The sequence below is a fragment of the Amblyomma americanum genome, chromosome 2, assembly GCF_052857255.1.
Source record: "Amblyomma americanum isolate KBUSLIRL-KWMA chromosome 2, ASM5285725v1, whole genome shotgun sequence".
NCBI lineage: Eukaryota > Metazoa > Arthropoda > Arachnida > Ixodida > Ixodidae > Amblyomma > Amblyomma americanum.
In genome coordinates this window covers 101,649,342-101,670,867 of record NC_135498.1, presented here as the reverse complement: position 1 = coordinate 101,670,867, position 21,526 = coordinate 101,649,342, and the positions used below count along the sequence as shown (strand labels likewise).

At 48.0% G+C, this 21,526-nt stretch overlaps 1 protein-coding gene across 3 annotated transcripts in view; it reads right to left on the bottom strand.

The window, feature by feature from the left end:
- LOC144121677 (uncharacterized) overlaps positions 1 to 21,526 on the bottom strand; it is a 53,296-nt gene that overhangs the window by 2,390 nt on the left and 29,380 nt on the right. Inside the window, exons 1-4 of one of the 3 annotated variants that reach the window (XM_077655017.1) lie at positions 19,894 to 20,093; positions 10,136 to 10,451; positions 6,125 to 6,268; positions 2,726 to 4,072 (exon numbers count right to left, since the gene is read on the bottom strand). In XM_077655017.1, the coding sequence (XP_077511143.1) occupies positions 2,726 to 4,072; positions 6,125 to 6,268; positions 10,136 to 10,451; positions 19,894 to 19,920 (1,834 nt within the window). In that variant the 5' untranslated portion in view covers positions 19,921 to 20,093. Of the gene's footprint in view, positions 1 to 2,725; positions 4,073 to 6,124; positions 6,269 to 10,135; positions 10,452 to 19,889; positions 20,094 to 21,526 lie in introns of those variants that run through there. The other 2 variants (XM_077655019.1, XM_077655018.1) reach the window with 2 other exon arrangements.

Genomic DNA, 21,526 nt, shown 5'->3' with positions numbered 1-21,526 from the left:
AGCAAAAAGAGGAATTATCTTCTTCGGCAGCCCGAGTCTTTTGTGGAGCAAAATAAAGTAGGCACCTCGCACCCTTTGACCTGATTCATATGGCCGATGCGAGCTTTTCAAACTGAAGTACATACTAAAAGATAGATGGGCTGAAAGACCCAATCTAAAGAAAAAAAAATTTAAGCGTTCAACCAAACCATGATATGCATATTGGTGAAAGTCAGGATATATTCCTTCTCATTTTTTTCTGAGAATTCAATGTTCGATAATAATGCATGCGTAAATGTTCGGTGCGTTTCCTAGCAGAGTTTTGCGATTATTTCAAGATAATTTTCTTTTCGCTAAAACAAAGAACAAGAACCCTCTTTTTCCCTTCTGAGGCATATTCTTCTGCGTTGCGCCGAAAAGACAGGACGAGCATTCGCCGCCTAAAGTGGAAATGTGTGGGCTTACATACTTCAACAGATAAACATACATATATAGGGAGGGAGTTCAGGTGGACGTCACTAGAACAGGATAACAGATCACAATAGCTCTAGGGTTTTGACAAGACACAGCATGTCAGCGCTCCGTCCAGAAGAAGCCATAAAAACGGCAGCTGAAATGAGATTAGAACGACCCGTTTTCATAGCGGACATTTATTAACTTTTCAGACCGCATGAAAGTTCCACGTGCGGTGTGGACGAGGCAAGGATGGTCCAAAAATGGTTTTATAGAGGTTTAACGCACCAAAGCAACTCAGGCTATGAGGGACGCCGTAGTGGAGGGCGCCAGATGATTTGGATCCCTGGGGTTCTGTTCAAGTTCACTGACATCGCACAGTACGCGGGCCTCTAGCATTTCGCCTCCACTGAAATGCTACCGCCGCAACTCGTATCTAGCCCGCGTCTTTCGGGTCAACAGCTGAGCATCATAGCCGCTAAGCTACCACGGCTGCTGAACCAAAAATCGGACGTGCGCTATGCGGACAGGTTCGACAGTCAACAGACATGCCACCGCTAAGGGAAAGGTCGCAGCACCTGAAGCCTATAATTAGTGTCCTTACCCGTCACTTAGCACCCCTCAGAAATTTTCCCCAGTTCCCATGCAAAGCCAATCTCAACCCTTCAGCTCTTCAAACTGTCGCAGCAGTCCTTTTATGCAAAACAAACTTAAGCATGCGCCTCTGCACTAACCTCTAACGCATTTTAATGCTTCTGAATTAAGCGTTAGGCGTTTAAATGAAAAGGAACATCTTCGAAAAAAATCATAAAGATTCGTCTTTGCCCTTCCACTTTTAAGCTAATAAAACAAGGTTTTACTACGACAGCCGTATGACGAGTTTTCTAAGTGGTCATTGTCGCCCTAGATTGTCGACATTGAAACTGCTAGTTTCTCTTTTTCACATATGTGGTTGTTAGTAGACCTAGACCATAAAGGAAATGTGGTCCCAAGGATGGGTGCTATCGAGAATCCATGGTTTCATAGTTCACGTGTACGGGTTAGGGTGGGCTTGCTATTAGTTTCAGTTTAAGTTTATTTGTTTCATTCTGATTAACAGAAACCAGAGCAAAGGCAAAAGGCAAGAAGCCTGACAAATGCCTCTGCTCTGTATGCAATTAGCAAACAGGCATCAGAAACATACAATTGATTCCTTTTTTAGGGGACAAAGGGGACAAAACAAGCAACACTGAAATGCCATAAATGCTAGCAAAAAAAAAACAACTACATATAGAACCACAAATAGAACTACAAATAGAACAAGAACTACATATAGAACCACAATTGCGAACAATTGATTGCCTCTTTAGGGGACAGAAGGGATAAAACAAGCAACACTGAAAGGCTATAATTGCTAGCAAAAAACAAGAAAAATAAATCAATTGAAATCAATGTTTTCTTGCAATATTACATTCATAAGGAACATTTTTGAGAATTGGCTTGCTGAGATCAAGTAGTTTTTCAGTGCGATTTAGTAGAGACGGCATTTGGAACTGTACGTGTTGCCCACCGCAGTTTGTCTTGACTATAGGCATTTTTCTGCTATGTGTGCGGAAGCAGTACTCTGCAACGGGGATTGCTGCGCTGTAAAGTTTCTGGCTCTGAACATGTTGCAAGAGCCTATAACAGTATAATTGGTTAGCATTTATCAGGGAGTACTTTCTGAATAATGGATCTGTCGGTAAATATTGTTGTTGTCCGCGGTAGTTTTCAAACATGCGCAGGACTCGTTTCGGTAGAGTAATCAGCTTATGAAAATTGCCCTGCGTGGTAGTTCCCCAGATTAGCGAGCAATAAGACATTATGGAGTAGAAAAGCGTATAATATAGAAAGGTTCTAAGCCTTGTGGCACCAATGGGCTTAGTTTATAAAGACAACCTACTGCCGTACTTAATTCGGCCACCAGTTTCGACAGGCGAACATTCCATGGCAAGGTGTCCTGAAACGGTACAGCTACCGCGGACATACTGGATACCCTGTGCTACCCTGTGCATGCTGTGGATACCCTTTGCATGGGACTCTCCTAAAGTGGGAAGAATACATAAATAGATAAATAAATTCAAAATGCCTCCGACATTCTTTGCTGCCGCTCCTACCCCAACACGTCCATGATATTCTAAGAGAGCGGTAGATGTACTGCCAGAGTGCTAGACCGAGTGTTTATAATCAACCTTTTTTCACTCTCACTCTCTCGATGTCCTAATTGAAGACCTAAATGAGTTCGGGATAACGCACAAAAGGCTTTCATTCGTACCTATGACAGGTGGCCTGGCGAAACCTCCGATGGCTGTCAGCGTCGTCATGAATCCGTAGGCAATGGGCAGGTTCTTCGTTCCGATCTCAGTGGACAGGATCTCAGAAGCTCCAACCATGATGTAGCCAGCCGGTAGACCCATGGCTGCCGACAGGGACAAGAAAGCCAGCTTTCCACTAATGAAAGGTCCCAATTGCTGCAAAAGACCGAGCGTGAAATAGGCGATAGTGAGCAGGCCACAGTTGGAGATGAGGCCGTAATCGCTCAGGAAGGGTACGAACAGTCTTCCCATGGTGTCCGTCGCAGAGAATAAAGTAAGCGCGTGCACAGATTCGCTAGGAGGTACTCCGATGTCTTCCGCGAAGTCGAACATGACCGTCAGAAATGAGTCCAGAAAGAAGCTCCACGACACGAAGCTGAGCGCGTGAAAGTAGAAGCGCGGCGTCTTGAGCACCTGCAGGGCGTTGCGCAGCACCGACTCGGACTCCTCTTCAACGACGGGTAGCTCGATCCTGAGGGAGTCGGCGCGCAAAGACGAGGCGTCGAGATTGTACGCATTGCCGACGCTCACCACTGTGCCCCTGCGAATTGTACTGGCGTCTATCACGCTGGCACGCCGGGCACTCCTGTTAGGCGCGAGAAGGGAACCCGCCACGCTGAGCATGGTACCTCTCCTGGCGCGATTCTCGTTCAAGTCCGGTGCCATGGCGACCGACTCTCCTCCGTCCCCTACGCTGCTTGTGAGGGTTCCTCGCCTGGACAACACCGAAGGGTGCTCGGACACGAACGTACCACGCCGGGACGCCTTCGCATTTTCTCCCACACTGATTATGGTTCCCCTTCGTGTCCCAAGGACGCTGCCGCGGTCATTCACGCTGATTATGGTTCCACGCCTGTAGGAACCGCCTCGGTTCGCCACGCTGATCAGAGTGGGCTTCCTGTGTTGAGGGAACGACGGCGGCTGTTCGATTTCGAGGTAGAGCTTGTCCTGGTCCTCGTCCACGCCGCCGCACACGATGGACACTCGACCGGCTGCTGGGGCGCCGTACGGACTGCGGCGACCATCGGCCCCTTCCAGGGCTAAGCCGTCTCGCTCGCTCGCCTCCTCCCACGGAGGTGGGTTCATAAGCATGGCAAGCGCCAGCACATGTCCCAGCGAGGCTCCCATGATAAGCAGCGTGCCACGAAGACCATACTCGCCCAGCAGGAACTCATATAGGTTCGGGAATACGAGCGACGCGACGGTTGCACCTGCCATGTTCAGGCCCAACGCTGATCCGCGTCGCTTTTCGAAGTACTGACTGACGCACACAATAAGGCTGTTGAGTATTATGCCGTGTCCAGAACCTGGAACGAGGGCGAAGGAAAACAAACGTGACGGGGAGGGGGCAGTGCAAAGCGTTAGGTGCAAGCCTGAAGCAAAAGATTCTAACAAATATGAACTCTTATAAAAACAAAAAAAATGTTTGTTAAACTTGTTTACGAGCCAAATGGGTCATATTCGGTACTCTTTCAGAAGCTTCAAGACAGGACGCCCTCTCATCCTATTGCAAACAAAAAACTTGCTTTTATTTTTTCACCCCAAATTTTTGAGGAAAACACAGTCTCTGAGTTATCTCTCGAGTTCTTTTTATGCATGCTGAATAACGCCATCCACGTGAGTGCTGTTTAAACAACTTCAGCGCTGCTTTGTGTGTCTCGTCTCTTGGTCTGTGTGTGTTTGCGCCGTTGAACCACCACTATGCATCAACACCAACTAGCCGAGTCTGCAGTTCTTCTAAACAACTTTTCCAAGAAGATTATGCTAAATTCGTCTTTGCACACACTGAGAAATGTGTCATGTTTGTATGGCGAAGTCCGCGAAAAAAAATTGGCAGTGGCTTAGCTCGGCTATGCCAGGATATAGGTAGCGATAGGTACGTTTCCCACGAAGACTGTGTTTTTCGGAAACTCGAATGGTGTTGATCAGTCACACGACGGGCCTTCACATCCTCTTCTGTTGGTTCCTGCTGACTGACGCCTTCCATAGGCTCTAACCACCACCAACACCACCATCTCGACAATACCATTTGTTGGGCGAATTGGTGCTCACGACAATCCATAACAGCGGGACAGACGGGACAGAGAAGAGCTCTGTGTTTAGCTCTCTGTGTTGTGCCCTCTTTCTCTGTCCCGTCTAATAATAACAATAATAATAATAATAATAATTGGTTTTTTGGGGAAAGGAAATGGCGCAGTATCTGTCTCACATATCGTTGGACACCTGAACCGCGCCGTAAGGGAAGGAATAAAGGAGGGACAGAAAGAAGAAAGGAATAGGTGCCGTAGTGGAGGGCTCCGGAATAATTTCGACCACCTGGGGATCTTTAACGTGCACTTACATCGCACAGCACACGGGCGCCTTAGCGTTTTTCCTCCTTAAAAACGCAGCCGCCGCGGTCGGGTTCGAACCCGGGAACTCCTGTGGCGCTGTTATGGATTACCACCATCTCGGCGGCTATGCGCCGTCTATTCCCGGAGATGAGCATCTCCGTTTGGCAAGGCGTTCATCTCTCTGTTCGGGCGTTTGCGCTGCTCTCTTCGCCTTCTCACCCTCATTATATCTTTGTTGAGTAGCCAACTACCAGGCGACAACCTCAGGATCGAAGAGTTAATCTTCTCTTGTCTATACCGCCGTTTAGCAGCGGCTAGACTCTCCTTCTCTGCATGCATGTCAAACGTGATACAGACACCCATCACATATCCATCTTTTATACGCAATACTGCACATGCGACGCGCGGTTCGGGTGATAGCGCGGCGGGCGGCGACGCGGCGACGAAGAACGTGGCGCAGCTGTGGGGTCTCTCCACTATGGCACCTCGTTCACTCCCCCTCTTTTTCTCTTCCCTTACGGCGGGTTCAGGTGTCCGCAGATACGTAAAACAGGCACTGCACCATTTCCTTCCCCCAGAAACCAATTTATTGTTTGTGGCGTCTCTATGGTCGCCATGGTATAGACGCATGCACATACCTGCTCATCCGCGTGAAGTCACGCTCGGCTCTGACGGTGGAGCGGGCGCGCGGCCGCGGCGACAGCGAAGCGCACGCCGCACCTTGCTCCTCTCCGGTTGCCATGGTAACGGCGCATGCGCACAACTTTCCTCTCCTATGTACCGCGAAATGCTCGACTGCTAGCCCAGTGTAGCTCTCGCTACAAAAGAGCTAATTTTAGTCATAAAGTAAATCCATGTACTACGATACCAATTCGCGCAGCCTCGAGTATCAGAACTGGAGACAAGCCTGCGGTCTAATACAATAGACTTGAAAGACTTTTGTGCTCGGTGTTAAATGTAGAACTAGAGGAGAACTGTAGAATAAATATACCAGAAATGTAAAATGGCACTCGGGGCCGTTCTCACCTGTTAGGAAGCCAGCCGAAAATGACAGAAACAGCGTTTCGTTGGCGAACACGGACACCGAGAGCCCGATGATCATAATGAAACCTCCGACTGTTGCGGACTTGCGCACTCCGAAGGCTTGAATTAAAGCTCCGGACACTAGCCCTGCGAAAAGCATAATAAAAGATCCGCATAGTCGATTGAAACATACAACAAAACGGATTATACAAACACGTTGAAAACGGACACCAAGAGAATCGTATAGATTCCTTAACGAATGAACAAACTTGTACTTGCAAACGCATCCAACTTGGAAATAACCAAGGGTAACTCTCAGAACCTGCCTCGTCGGCTGATTTATATTGCGGATGCCATGGGTTCTACTAACTGATTGCAGGCTTCTGTCATTTGACCTTGTACATATGTAACATTTATGTGCGCAAGAAAGACGCCAGTAGTCACAGAGACCAAGCGAGAGAATTTTTTTCTTGGTGGTGTTGATCAGTTTTTAAATTTCTATTGTAATGATTTATATAAACTAAACGTAATCCCAGAGAAAGTAGATGAAAACACAACCACATGCCAACGGTGAGATCCAAACCGCCGGTCTTCATCTGTCGCGTACATTTTTCTACCATTTGAGCTACGGCGGCGGCTGTCTAACCTACTTTAAAGTGTGTTTTCTTTGCTTGTTGCGTGCAGCCTAACGATGGTGTTCACAAGCGCCACTCTCAACGATTACGGCGGATGTAGCACGTCCTGTCATAACGCATGTGCAACGTGGAACGTCACCGAACGGTGAGAGCGGAATCGGTGCAAGAACCCTCTTATGCCATCTACGGTATCAAAACTGCCAGAACCGATGCGCTCGTTAAGCCCATAAACGCACAAGGGTAAAAAATTGAGGTTCTCGTTGTGCCCCTAAAGCCAACAGTCACCTGCTGATGGTGACTTGTGGCTTCTTTTTATGTGTATATCAAAACGGGCCCCTGAAATGCTTACTCTTCTGTGCCCCAAAAATTATTTTTCGTCACTCAGCAACTCGCGCCAGAGCCCGACACCTCTGCAGTGCCAGCAACTACCGACCACATTGATTCTATATTGGGACTTCACACTTCAGCTGTACCTTGTATTTGGAACGCAAATACTGCCTCAGATGTCTTGTCTAGGGAAGGCATAGAGGAGTGGTACAATTTGTTTTTTGCGTGTGTTGCACTGTTGAAGAGAAACGTGAGGATGGTTAGGGGGCTTTTTGAATATGCCCGAGAACGCTCTTCTGCCGGCTTCGTGGTATTGAGTTTTAGAATAGGGGGACCCTATCGATTAGGAGGATATGGTATGTCGGGTGCCAGTGGACATGGGCGGAACAATAACGTGCCTCCGGTTATTGTCCTAAGTATGCGGATCAATTCACTGCTATTCCCTTACCCCGCTAGTCGATAGGATCTCTTCATTCTAACACTCCCTATTGTCCTCAAAGAGTAAATCAAGCTTTGCTTTTCCAGAGCTATTGACTGTGTCATTAATACGAGGATCGGTCATACCAGCTTCACAGGCGCGTTAGGTGCGGACACAGTGGGGCTCCTGGGAGGAGGAGGAAAACCATTTATTGTGCTCTAAAAGAGTTGTGATTTTCGCGGCTTCAGACGGTGTCTGCCATCTTCTGATGGTGTCTTCCGTCTTCTTTCCACATGGTCGGCCCCCCAAGTCCAGGGCACCGCTGAGGATGGCTGTCCAGTAGGCTCGCCGGACCAATCCACGTTGGATGTCCAGGTCCCCGCTGGAGAGCATCCCCTCCCATTGTTACGCACTCGGGTTTTCTACTATGGATACCTTGTCGTTTTTCTGACAGGCCCATGTTATGTGGAAGAGAGTAGGCTTCTGCCCGCACCATGAGCATATATCGCCGAATTGTGTGGGGTAGGCTTTACTAAGGGTGTTTAAGTTCGGGAAGGCCCCCGTCTACAGTAGTCTCCAGCCAACCGCTCCTTGTCTGTTTAGCTCTTTGCGTGGTGGTGGGTACTTCAATCTCACCCCCCTATGCTAATCTAAGGTTTCGGAGTAGCTCAGGGGGACAGGGCTGAGTTCCTCGAGGTCGAGTGGGTTACACGCTCGGTTAGTGTGCTCTCGAGCTATCCTGTCGCACACTTGGTTCCCTTGGACCCCGGTGTGTCCTGGCACGCACATTATGACATGCTGTATGTGTTTGTTTTTCTGTGTCGGACCGCTCGAGTAGAGTAATGCGGAGTGCCCTGCGCCCTATTCTGCCGTTTTGTGTAGTTACGGCACGCTGCTAGCGAGTCTTAATATTTTTTGGGACCTCTGGGTACGGTAGCCCTCCGCTGCCACAGAACTACGGCTGCCTCTTCGACCTCGGCTACAGAGCAGTGCTGCAATGACGCGCTGATGATCGCTTCGTATTTCGAGTTGATCATTGTTGCTGTCGCCCTGTTATTGTTTTGCCCTTTTGTGTTCTGATGTATACGGCGGCGTCCGTGTATACTGTGTCTTTCTTGTTTCTTGTATGTTTGCCAATGTTTGTTGTATGTATTTTGCCCTGGCTTCCCTGCGTTCCTTGTGCAGATTCGGGTCCATGTTCTTTGAAATGGGCCCTACTTTCTGTGTACCGCGGTACTCGTCCGGTATCTGTCCTGTTCCTTGTTCTTCTCTAGTTGCGCCTTCGTAGCCGCATCTTCTGAGGAGCTCTCTGCCCGTTGAAATCTGCTTTAACCTTTGCAGCTGGGAGATCAGTTGGGCTTCCCTCAGCTCCTCAAAGGTGTTATGCAGTCCCAACGCGAGCAGCTTCTCCATCGAGGCTGTTTATGGTAGATGGAGCGCTATCTACAACGTGTTTCTTAATATTGTGTCTGCTTGTTGCGGCTCGCGTTTGATGCAGTTGTAGTATGGGAGACTGTATACCACTCTGATGACCACTAATCTCCAGACTAACTTGAGTGTGTCTCCCTCCCGCATGCAGTTGTCTTTTGCTGGAGACTGGTTATCATGCGGGCTACTTGGGTTGCCGATGTTTTTAATAGTTTTAGGGTGTGAGACTCCAAGAAGCTTTAGGGTGGTCGAGGCTCCTAGAATCTCGCTTAAAATTATAAATGAGCTAATAAGTCTGAAAACTTATTAGCCAGCTCGGACTTCTGAGCCCATATGTTCCCTATTAGCAGACTCGTAGACTACCTTCCTTCCTTGTAATAGCGCTATTTTCGGTTCGTGTAGCGGCATTCAATTTTTACAGGGCTTGGAGTGAAGTGGGTAACACCGACCTTAATGACTGTCTTCAGCTACGAGGCCTCTTTAAGAACGCCTGTTTTGGGAAAGGCTACTTCCACATATCGTTCCTTTTTCGAATGCTTATTCATGCATAAATTAATGCAGCGCTGAATTTATGTCGTGCCACTTCCCAAGAACGCAGAATATGACGCTCACCGCGTTACATGCACTGCGAAATTAGCAGTATTTGCTGGCAAAAAGAGAGAGAAGTTCGCTGTATTGGAGCAGGTTTAAGCCTAAGCTGTATCTGGATTGCCGAGCTGTGAAGGGCGCCAAGGGGGTGTCATTGGTATGTAAACAAAGAAAAAAAGCTTAAATTTTCTCGCCGCAAAAAAAAAAAACAAGTCGCTAAAGTATGAAATACCTGTGCTGCTAAAACATTTTATTGAGAAATTATAATTGGAGCGTAACTTTTTTAAAGCGCTGTGGCGTCTTTCACAGGGCACCTTTGTTTTGTAGTTTATCCCCAAGAAATTATCCAAACATATATTAAATTTTAACTCCCAAAAAGCGTGAGAAATGTATTTAAAAAAAATGTGACAATGAAGTTTCAGCGATAGCCCTAGTGTTGCGAAATGCTAATGCCTGTCGTAGTAATAGAAACTCTGGCTAGGTGTGTGGGCTCTCTTTTGAGTTTATTCAGTACACTCGCATTAGCGTCACGGAATAGCTGTAGTGAATTGTCATATGCAGATGTAAAAAGAAACAGCCGTGTACTTACGCCACTCAGCCACGTCTGTGACTACTCACCGGAGAGATTGAAGAAGCCTCCGTAGATGGAGAGGGGCAGGGAGGCCTCTCCTCGGGAAACCCCGAAGGTGGACATTATCGAGTTGAAGAACAGGCCTAGACAGCGGCCATATCCCGAAGAGATCATGTTGACCAGGAAACACACGATGGCCACCATCCAGCTGAGGCCGCCGTCGGGTGCTGGCATCTTCTTGCGCTTCTTGTCGGCGCCGTCGCCAAGCTTGCCCGATGTGTCGGCATTGCCGGAGCCGTCCGCGACAGATGTGCGGCCATTGGCTGGAGGCGGCTTGGACAAGTCGCCGCTTTCCGGTAGCTCCTGGGAAAGGTAAGAATAGTAAGACATATCTTAGAATCTTTGCATATTTGTTAACAGCTCTTGGGTGTGCCGTCCTCTAAAAACAAAGCCTATACCACAAAAAACGAAAACAGCTGCTTGTAGGTCAGCCTGACGTCGTTATTTAAATTTCCTCTTGTATTTTTGTTTTCATACACGTGCGAATACGCAGTTATGAAAGACACCCGAAGTACTCTGTTTTCAAATCATGGCAACATTGTGCGGTAGGCGTCTGTTTCAAGCGCTGCATTTTGTACCTGTTCTTTTGGTGATTCTTTTTCTTGTTTCGCTAATATTTGTCGACACAGCCTTTTGCGTCAGGGATAAGTAGGAATATCATGGTCTCTCGCCTTCACTTGTTTCATACGCAAGAAAATACAAGGGCATGTAAGCAAACTATTTTAGCTTAGTTTCATTGGGTTTAAAGTCCCAAAGTGACTCAGGCTATGAGGGACGCCGTAGTGGAGGGCTCCAGATAATTTCGAGCACCTCGAGTTCTTTATCATGCACTGGCATCGCACAGTACACGGGCCTCTAGCATTGCGCCTCCATCGAAATGCGACCCCCGCGCTCAAGATCGAACCCGAGTCTTTCCGGTCAGCAGCCGAGCGCTGTAACCACTGAGCCACAGAGGCGGCTCCATAAGCAAAATAATTAAACTGTAAAATATCACTATAATAGTCGGCTTTAGTTCTAACGACCAATGCATCAGCGTGACGCTCTGCGGTATTTAAATGGGGCATGGCCACATCAACGCTCTTTTAGAAAAACACTGAATTACTTCGACACACTTTAAAAAGCCTTATGTCTGATAGTGTAAACTTCCTGACAACCAGATAGGTACTAAATCTCATGTTTTGGAACTCTGAAGGCTTGGCGTACGGGGCAGATTGGTTGGTTCAGGAAAGACAATTTAGGAGGAGGAGGAAAACATTTATAAATGCCATAAGAGAAAATTGCTCTTGAGCTTGGCACGTGGCTTCTTCTTTCGAGGACTCCACTGGCCATGGCCGCCCGGCGAACTTACTGAACAAGTGCTTGTTAACTTGTCAGGATATATCCAGTCAGCTGCACTTCCAACCGCTCAAATGACACACACTTCGTCTAAGTTTTCTGACTTGCTCCCGCACCCCCACGAAATGTGGATGTATGGGACTACCCTCGCACCTGGGACAGGTGCCGCAAAATGTTGTTGGGTGCATCTTACTATATCTGTAGAGACTTAGGAAGGTGGGCTGTATTATTCGAAGTGCTACTGCATTTCTGTGCTAGCCTTCCTGTGTGATGCTGGATAGGTGCTACGGTTCAGCCGCTGCGCCTCGAGCTATAGTTGGGGTACGATAATTGGATAATCTATAGTATAGATCTATAGACCTATCTATAACCTCCCTATCTATATCTATAACCTGTTGGCTAGAGCAGGGCCTAAAACATTCTCCGTCTCGTTCCCCTCCAGTCCCGCGTGGCCGGGAGTCACCTGATCTGATCGGCCATTGTATCGGAGCCACCAGCTGCACGGTTGACCCTTCCATGAAATTTCGACAGGCCTACAGAGAATCTAGAAGAAAAGACGCCACACAAACACAGTGCGGACGCCCATAGTTGAGCAGTAAATCGACGCTGCCTGTTTTCCGTTTGCAAATCAGGTCTGGTGAGTAATAGCCTTAACCTCAGGTCCACAGCGATACGATGCCTGCGCGCCGCCGTCCAGGAAGGAGGCACAACGGAGAAAATGTTCGGCAGGGAGGCAGCACTGCTGAGAGCAGAGATTGCGTAGTACTTTAGCACATGGACGCGAAGTTTCTATATTTCTAAAAAACGCCGACGCCGGACAATTTTGTCCGACAAGAGGGTACTAACAGTCTCGTGTTAAGAAAAGAAAGCTCTGATTAGAGATGAGCATGGAATAGTACAATGAGCTGCACGACGCCTTGTCCAAATTCATGTGTTGTCCGTATAAGCAGCACAAAAAGAGCGAGCTTTGTACCCCATGGTTTAGTGTAGCACCTGCTCCGCTTGATGTGCAGGACGGGGAACGCAGACGCGTGTCCTCTTCTCAGACCATGTTGAGAAGCTTTCGCTGGGCTTTTTAACTGTTATTGCCAGATAATGGCAGGGGATACCCGGCATTGCAGTGCGGCAGTTTCTGATCTCAGTATATATTAGTCCAGGTTCAAACTCAAAACTCTTATGGTTTGTTCCTGGAGTGCGTAGCGCGACATCGACCAATGTGAATTCATGTATTGTGGCACTCAGTACGACTTGCAACATGCAGGACGCTGGTCGGAGGTTCCTTCGCGATGTAGTGGGTGTCAGGCGGTGATGAATGGAAAACTTGCAGCATTCATAAGTACGCGTTGAACTCCTATAAGGAACCAGCCGGATTAAGGCAGATTAAGGGCCCGTCGGTCAAAACGGCCGCAGACAGAAGCCCAACCGAAGCAAGACATTAAGAATATTGGTGCTGTCATAAACGCGTTTACCTTCCATTGGAATACTGCCGCCGTAAGGCTGGCACTATGAGCACACACCAATCGCTCAGGTCACGTACAAATGCTGGAGTTCGTTTGAAACTCGCTTGATGTGGAAGAAATACAGTTTCAATCCTGCGCGCGGCACTGTGTCCGCGTTTCCATTGCTTGAAGGGTCAGCAAAAATATGGATTATAGCTGTCTCGCGTCTCCTACAGCCGATAAGTTATGGCTATACCGGGTGTTTTAGCGAGCAATAATCGCCTGTATATGTAAACAAAACTTCTTCGCCTGTTCAGAACACAAAAGCTGCCGAAAAATGACACGGAAATGATGTATAACCGGAGCTCAACGGGTATAAAATGCATCTACACCCGACTGCCTCTTTATCAAAAAGGGGAAACATACAGATCAACGCCTTTTCAGGCGAATGCTGGCAGGTCATGTAGATGTTTCAAGCTCTGTTTTTCGAAAAAACAAGTGGCAGCGCAGCTGTGAACGAGGGATGCCTGCCTTCTAAGAACAGGCAGTAGGCTTGTCGTTGGGGGGCTCGAACTTTCAAAGTCGTATCATTTTGTAAACAAGGCGATTGATTTCCTAAGAGAATATTCTATAGAAGAAGGCTCCGAGACATAACAATTAGTTCGCACTGACAGCTTCCCACGTTTTGCTAGGGTCGGTTATCGCTGGTCGAACACGGTTGAGAGGTAACTAATACGCCGCTTTCTAACAATTTAAATGACTAAATTTTCCAGTCCCATTCTTCCGATGCAAAACATATCAGTGCTGTAAATAACTGCCTGTTTGCTAATGTGCGGAGTAATATTATCTAATTTTGAAACGAAAGATATTCTTCGTAAACGTGCAGTCTTGGTAAAAAGTCTTCAGACCAAAGCGTTTTGACTTCAGCTGCATAATGGAGTAATCACGGCACATTTAAAGATCAAAGGGTATTGAAATGCTAGGTAAAGGTTTCTTCTCGTGGTAGAGAAGCTTGATGGTTGATTTGTGCTATGAAAGTTCCGTTTCACGAAGTATTCGAAGGACATTCATTCCACTGCAAGTGAACGCTGTGGCCTGCAGACTTTTGACGGGGGTGTACGCATCACGTCAAGCGGTGTAGGTGCGCCCTATGTGACGTTACAGAAAAGGCTCGCGTGACAGCCACCCAACTACATTCTACGGTTATGAGTGAACAAGTGCGAGGTAGCGCGGGTGACTTGCTTGCGGGCGTTGTGTGCTGAGGAGATTCTTGGGCACCTGTCTTGGCGAAAGGCGCGGTTTGCGAGTTGAAAAGTATGCGACGCAATCGACTGTTTCGACGCTGTCCAGGGCATGTGCGCAGGCTGCTTCTTTCTAGGAGGCTCATGTCGGAAAGAATATCCGATGTATGCTGCTCATACAGTTGATATACTACTTGCTTTCCAAAACGGCGACGTCCCAGTGAACCCTGGAACTCATTTGGACGTTTAAAAGACATCCCAAACGTCCCTAGGATGTTTCAAACGACCTCAGAACGTCCAAGGGAGTTAAAGCGCACACTGCGGTCAGTGTCACGGTCACCTATGAAAATCGGAGAGAATTCATGCAATGACCTTTTGTTTTAAATTTTCCGGCGACTTTGCCGTTGCCCCTGCTTTGATAACGAACGAGCGTTTCTCGAGGAAGCACTGCTCCAATAGTTCTCACGTTACCAAGCGGAAACCGATCAGTGTCTGGCTGAAAGGGTGTGGAGGTGGTTATGGTGAATTCGACACGGGAGAAAGTAGCACGAAGGGCACATTGATAGCAACGTTTGAAGTATCGAGTAGAGCCCCGTTGTGTCGAAAGGTTCGAACAGGAGTCGGGATACCGTTACTTGGTATCGGGCCGGAAATCGGTATTGCTTTTCGATGCGCGGACTAGTTGGCGTATTGAAACTTCAAGAGGACAGGAAGCACTTCTCGTTCTCTTTCTTGCCTAACCTTGGCTGCAGTACCACAAAAAGTTGCCCGCGAGTATAGTAAAAGCTTGAAGGAAAATAACGTAAAAGCAACTGATTACTCTCTTTGAATTGTTCTGTTACTTTTCGGGGCTGTAATTTGCCACTGATATCACTTGTATTCAAGAAGCAATAATTGTAAATGGTTACTTCTTTTCGGTAACGTATACAAGACCAGCATCGACTTTGTATCCGGGTTGTGATAATTGACAACTGGCGACTAATTCCTAGAGTGTTAAATTTGCTCGGATTAACTGGAAATTACCTTCTTCCGCTATCTAAGCTACTGTCTTGCACTTCTCATAGCTGGTGACGCCATCTATCGGAAAAATAGACAACTAGTGAAATAGGAAGAAGGTAATGAAAAAGAGAACCGTACTCCGTGTCCTGTCACTTCCGTAAAAATGCGTGTCACAGTTTATAATTTAATAACGTGTCTCTTAAGAATGAATTAATGATGACGAGCGTTGCAAACTTTATAACTACAAAACCAGCTTCTGCTCTTTTGGCGGTATTAGCGGTAACGACATCTTTTACCAACGAGTACCTAATATGCGAGCCGCTAGATGGCGCTACTTATATAGCGAACACTGTGAGGCTTGATCTGTCACGTACTTCGTATAGTGCAAAAACCGCACGAAAACTCGGGGAGGTTTCTCAACTAATGACTTGGCGTTTGAAGGTTCTGAGGCCTCTGCACCATAGAATCAGTGACCAAGAATGGCGGACAATGGGAGTCACTAACCTGTCGTTTGCCTATTCCTTGAGTTGAAGTACAATTATGTCCTCTAGAACTAAACAATTGTTAGCAGGATGAATCTTACTCGGGCCTGCTTTTTTTCTTCGCCCTTTTATGGCATGGCCTCGGCCTAGTAGAATAAAAAAATATAACGGTCGATTTGCGTAGTCAGGACTAATGCAAATAAGGTGCACGTTGGTTTTCACTTCGGTTCCGTTGGTCGAACAGCGATAATTTGTTAATGCCCATATATGTGGCATTCGTCATTCTTTGTTTTTCATTCACAGATCCTTGGGAGTCCTAATTCACCTCCTGGCGCAGTGTTGCGGCGGTTAAGCGATGAACCACTGCCCTGCGATGGCAGGTGCCGCCATCGGTGGGACTTGTGAGATCCAGGTTGCTCTTCGGAGCAACCTGCCGCGACCAGTCATTAATTTAACAGCCATCTGCCACGGTGGCGAGTTTGCTCACAATCCGGTGGGCAAGTTGTGACAATGCCACAGGGTCACGTGGCGTAGGTGGCCCACCTAGGATGCTGAAGCGGCCGGACCAACCAGCCGCTCCGGCTGCGAGGCCTCAAACAGACTACAACGCCGACACAGGGCAATTTTTACCTACAGGGGGATACTAACACTCCTGATTTAAAAGGAAAGATGGTGCCGAGGCAGCTGCGGGGAACGTGAGCGTACAGGAAGTAAATGAAGCTGTAAAACGTTAACTCATGTTGCGCGGTGTTGAACGCGTATGTAATGAACTGGAGGGCGTCATCCGTGTTGTGGTCAGAATTGGCGTATCTTCCCAGCATAGTGGTGAGCATGTGATTTGTGCGTTCGACGAGGCCATTCGTTTGAGAGGAACAGGGTGTCGAGTGCCGAAAATATTTGGTCTCCAACAACATCCTCAAGAAACTGGCGCCCACTATCACTGATGAGAACTTGAGGAGGGCCGTATCGGAGAACGAGAGAGAGCAGAAGAAAACGACACATCGGAAGCAGTGGAAGACGGTATGGCGGCTGTTTCACAGTATTGTGTTAGGTGGTCGACACACAGGATAAACTAAAGGTTACCATTCGCAGACCGTGGAAAAAAGCCGAACAGTTCAATGCTCGCTTGCCGAAATGGTGCGGTCGGCCGGAGGTGTGACAGGGTGCAGCTTCCTCTGTCCACTCCTGTTTGTCTCTCCGCGCCATCGCGCAGACATGCGCCTCTGTTAGCTACGTCCGAACTTTCTGATGGACGTGCTATGTTAGTGGTGGTCTTGTTTCTTTCCTCTTTGCTGTGGGAAGTAATTATTTGGTCAGCACGCAGGGGAACACTCTTTAAATGCTATCTTTCCTGTTGTACTGCTTTTATGAACTGCGTCACAAGATTACGGCATATTCAGAACTTGTGCAAGTGTGTAGGTACGTTGTTGAGGGTGCGATGAATGCGGAAAATAAAATGAACTAAGATAACTGTGTGTTTTTATAGTACAGGGAGCAAAGCAACCGGTGAGCAAATCAAAATGAAAGAAAAGCCGGCGCAGACTATTTACAGACCAAACAAGGCATTCCTGTGGAGGTCTGCCCTTCGTGCTTGTTTGAAAGGCAAATCATTGTAAGGTTTTTTTGGGGCCTTGTAACGACATTCGCCGAAGGCTACGTTGTGTTGATAGTAATATCCATTGTTGACAAGATCAGTTTGAAGGGGGATTGAGAGTCAACACACTTCCAACCTTTTGGAATCCGTTTTCCCTTCCTTCCTCTTTAGTTCAGGATGCATTACCTTAAACCACAGAACAGGACAGACAGGAGCGCTGACTCCGCTGAAAAGAACTCATCGGTGTTGCTTGTTCGGGGAGGATAATGCAGTAGATTGCATCGGGGCACAAGCAGAAGCTACCTCTACCAGAAGCGATAGTAGAGCACCCCCGCCTTCACTGTCGCCACTAGCCGCTACTTTTTGTTTCTCAGCAATGGCGAGAGATGACGCGCGTCTGCGAAGAGGGTGATGTACAGGAGCGTCGGCGAGTGAAAGAGAACGCAAGGGAGGGCACTGGGAAAAGCTGAACGGATGGCGCGGCGTGGTAATTTACGCGTGAGTCGAAAGCACTGCACCACGCTCGAGCCGCCGCTCCTGCCCGACGGGGACTGAACCTCAGTTGGAGGTGGCGCGGACATCCTGAACGTCCACAGGGCGTACAGGGAAGTTTCAGAGCCCATCGTGTGGCCGGAACCATGGCATCTCGACACAAATCACTTGTCGCCAATAGAAACATCCCAGCTCCCTCGATCGACAGCACCAGCACATCCTTCAAACTACTTCCATTTTCTTCAGAACAATATCATCCACGACAACTTTTTCTGGCAAAAAAGAGGGTGCTGCGCATGTAGCGCCCACTTTCAGTTATTTTTCCTCAAAACATAGTATAGCGTTATTATACATTTTTCTAACACATATTTCTAACACAGTTGCCGACTTTGAAGGTTAAAAGAAGAAAAAAGTTTTTTCTGCTTTATGACGAAAGTACTGCGCGCGGCTTGTTACAATAATGTTCTGTAGATGGCACCAGGTACACCAGCCACTGAACAAAGCGCTGAAGCTGCTGAGTAGAGAGAAACGCTCCGGGCGGCCGAACCCAGCAGCGGGATGTCATAGTTACGGGCGTTGCGCGTCTGTAGACTTCCCTTCATTGCTAAAGAAAGCTGTCGGTGAGTGTAGCCTCATTCGTCCGGCACGAATAAATGCCCGACGATGCGATCGGTGCACCCCTTACATCAAACTTGCAAAAGGCAGTATGCATCGACGTCGCAGCAGCCGCCATTTTGCGGTGCTTGTAACCGGGGCGAAAGGTTGCAGCCATATATAATCGGCTTATCGCCACCTGTTCAGGCTTGCACTGTGGAAGCTATGCACTGCACCAAAAAATGGCGCCCGTGACATCAGGTGAATACCTCGGATTCGAAGGTTACCACCTAGCCAGCACAGGGAATGGCTCCGGCCCTGACTCTCTCTCACTATGCCCCTGCCGGAACTGCACTCCCCTTCGCTCTCGTCCGATACTGAGCAAATTGTGCCTCCTTTTATTACCCCTGCGAAATCAAATAAGACTCTTCCTGGTGCCTTCTAAACAGTAGAATTAAGAAGTTAAGAAATTTTCTGCCTTTGACTTAGGTCGTGGTAAAGGACCCATGTCTTTTTTCAGTGATCAGATGCGAGGATTTTTAAAAAAGTCTCTTCTCTCTCTCTTTCTGCCTAGTAACAACCACGCAATCATAAAAATTTCAGCTTCGATCAAACCGCGCAGCACAACTGCATTGCCGCAGATGGCCACATTCCGGTGACAGCCGTATTATGCCTATATTATGGGTATGCAATATCCAGCTGGTTTCGCTGAAAAAATAAAAAGCTATGACAGACTTTGCGAGTTCAATATCGCTACGGGAACGCTAGCGGAGTGACAGGCGCTGGCGACAGGTCTGAGCGAGTACCGTCACAAACGGTTTCGGCCATTTGCAAACGTTGGTCCTGGACAAAAGAATCCTCTGAGTAAGGGTGAATAACAACTCTTCTTTCTTCCTTTGTCTTACGATGCTCACGGAGGCGTTGACTTCCACACACGGATGGCATGATTGCCCTGAGCTGCGATTACAATGGATGTCTTCTATTTCACGAATCGTTAACTTTCGTTCGTCGAGTTCAAAAGGGAGACATGTACGGCAAGGGTACAGAGGGAGCGTCGACTTTAGCGCGCTTTATAAACGGCACTTTTGTGAAGAAAGGTGGAATAGGTATCTAGCCTGAAGTTTTGCTGTTTCTATTAATTATAGGTATAGCATTCAATTTATTATAGTGTACTCGGAGAGGCAAAAGGGGCTTATTCTTTATGTTCGCATACATGGGGCTTCAACCACCGCATGCAATTTCCTTTGCACAATTTCCTCAGTACGCCACTCAGCTGCAATAACTTAGCTGTTCAAAAAAAGAAAGACTACCGGCGGATTTTCCTCGTTCTAAATAGGACACTGTATTTTGCATTGGCCAGTACAGTTGCAAAGCTCCCGTATTAGCGGTCACAGATGGCTACGCCCAAATGACACGCACTAATATGTTAATCAGACCGAAAAAAGAACATACATTCCGAGAACGCAGTACACATTGCGTGCGTGCGCCGCGTCGCGCGTTACAATCATTCCGCCGCGCCTGTCAATCGGAAGGTTGAGAGAGGCACGCACGCAGGCGACCTTTACCTACAGGCTTCCAGCTGGAGGCTCGCCTCATGGTGCCCCGGGATGAGGCGAAGGCGGTTATCCCGAGGGCGTCGAAGGAACGACGAAGCAGGCTCTCACGCAGCTGGCGCTCACTACCGTGCTGTCTGCTCTGTTCCACACGCACTCAGAAACCTGTGTGCTTGGAATCGCCGGTGGCACTTCAGGCGCGCCTTCGCAGCAACGCCTGCTGAGCGAGGCGCCTCGCTGCAGCTCTGCTAGCTAATTGGCTGTGGGCGTGAGGGGGCGCGCTCATGATTGGTGCAGCGCATCCCATTACGTTCGATGCCAGGCCTCATCCGGTCGCTCGTGCCGGCGGGAAGAATCCGGATAAGACCGGGATGAGACCGGGTAAACATATGCGCTTGCGGGGGGTGAATGTAGAGAACCTAAGCCTTAACTATCTGTGCATAACACTTTAGTTCTCGCGTGGATGGAGCTAACGCACTGTAAAAAGGCGTCTGGAATGTGTGCGCAGGCGGAAAACTCATGACTGGCGGGCAAAAAGAGCGAAGTTTTTAAAGCAAAACGATGAAGGCAGAAAAGAAAATTACAGCAAGAGGAATTGCGGGCTTCTGCTCAGCGCAGTGACCAGTGTATCTTATTTCCCACGTAAACAAACAACGGATAAAGCACGCCGAGGTGCTTACCGGATCTGGCGGAACAAAAGGCTCCAGAGACGTTCAGGATGTGCACGGCAAAGTTCGTTGCACCGCGCACGCGTGTCCATGGTTGCTTTAAAAAAAGAAGCAAAAGAAAGAACAGAAAAATACCAGATTGGCGCAGTGATCAAAGAACTGCGCAGCTCATTTACGAACGCATGACCAATGCAAACTCACGTTTTGGTGTGGTGTAAAGGGAAAACAAAAAGGAACAGTCTAAGAGCGTTTCGATTTCAGCCACTTCAAAGAAGCCGATCCTCCTGTATTTCCTGTGCGTGCAATTTGTATGTATCGGTAAGTGACTTTTTTGCTATTATATCCGCGTCGCGGATTAAAGTTTACTGTCTATAAATTCATAGCTGTGCGAGCGAGCTATGCGATCGGCGCATTGTTTATCACTTTGTTTTCCATCTCAAGTTGCAAACAAGCTTTTGCAGCATTCAGCATTGGCTCCATGGATTTGACACCTTATTGCTATGCTTGTCACGTCCATGCTAGCCTTGTGAAGAAATGAAGAGAGTGTGGGCTGATATGTGCATTCAGTGTTCTTCAATAGCTCCGATAATTTATGTTTTCGAATGTATAATATAAACACGTATATCTGTAGCTCCTCTCCGGGGGGACCGCCGCAGTGGCCGAGTGGTTGAGCATCCGCCTCGCATGCGGGAGGTGCGGGGCTCGATCCGCAGTGCCGCGGGGTATCCACCGGGGATACAATGAGTAGAAGCTTTCCCCTGGCCTGGTGCTCGGCTAGTAAGGGGTGAAATGCTTAGAAAATGGGCTTTTGACCCCACCTTGAGTAATCGAAAAATACCTTGAGCCATGGCGCTCTTTGGCCATAGATGCCCTTTGGCCATAAAAATCCATAATCCAATCCAATCCAATTTTCTCCGAGGTGAATAAGTTCCACGACGGTAGCTGTTCCACAACACACCATATGTGTACCCAATGCGAGGA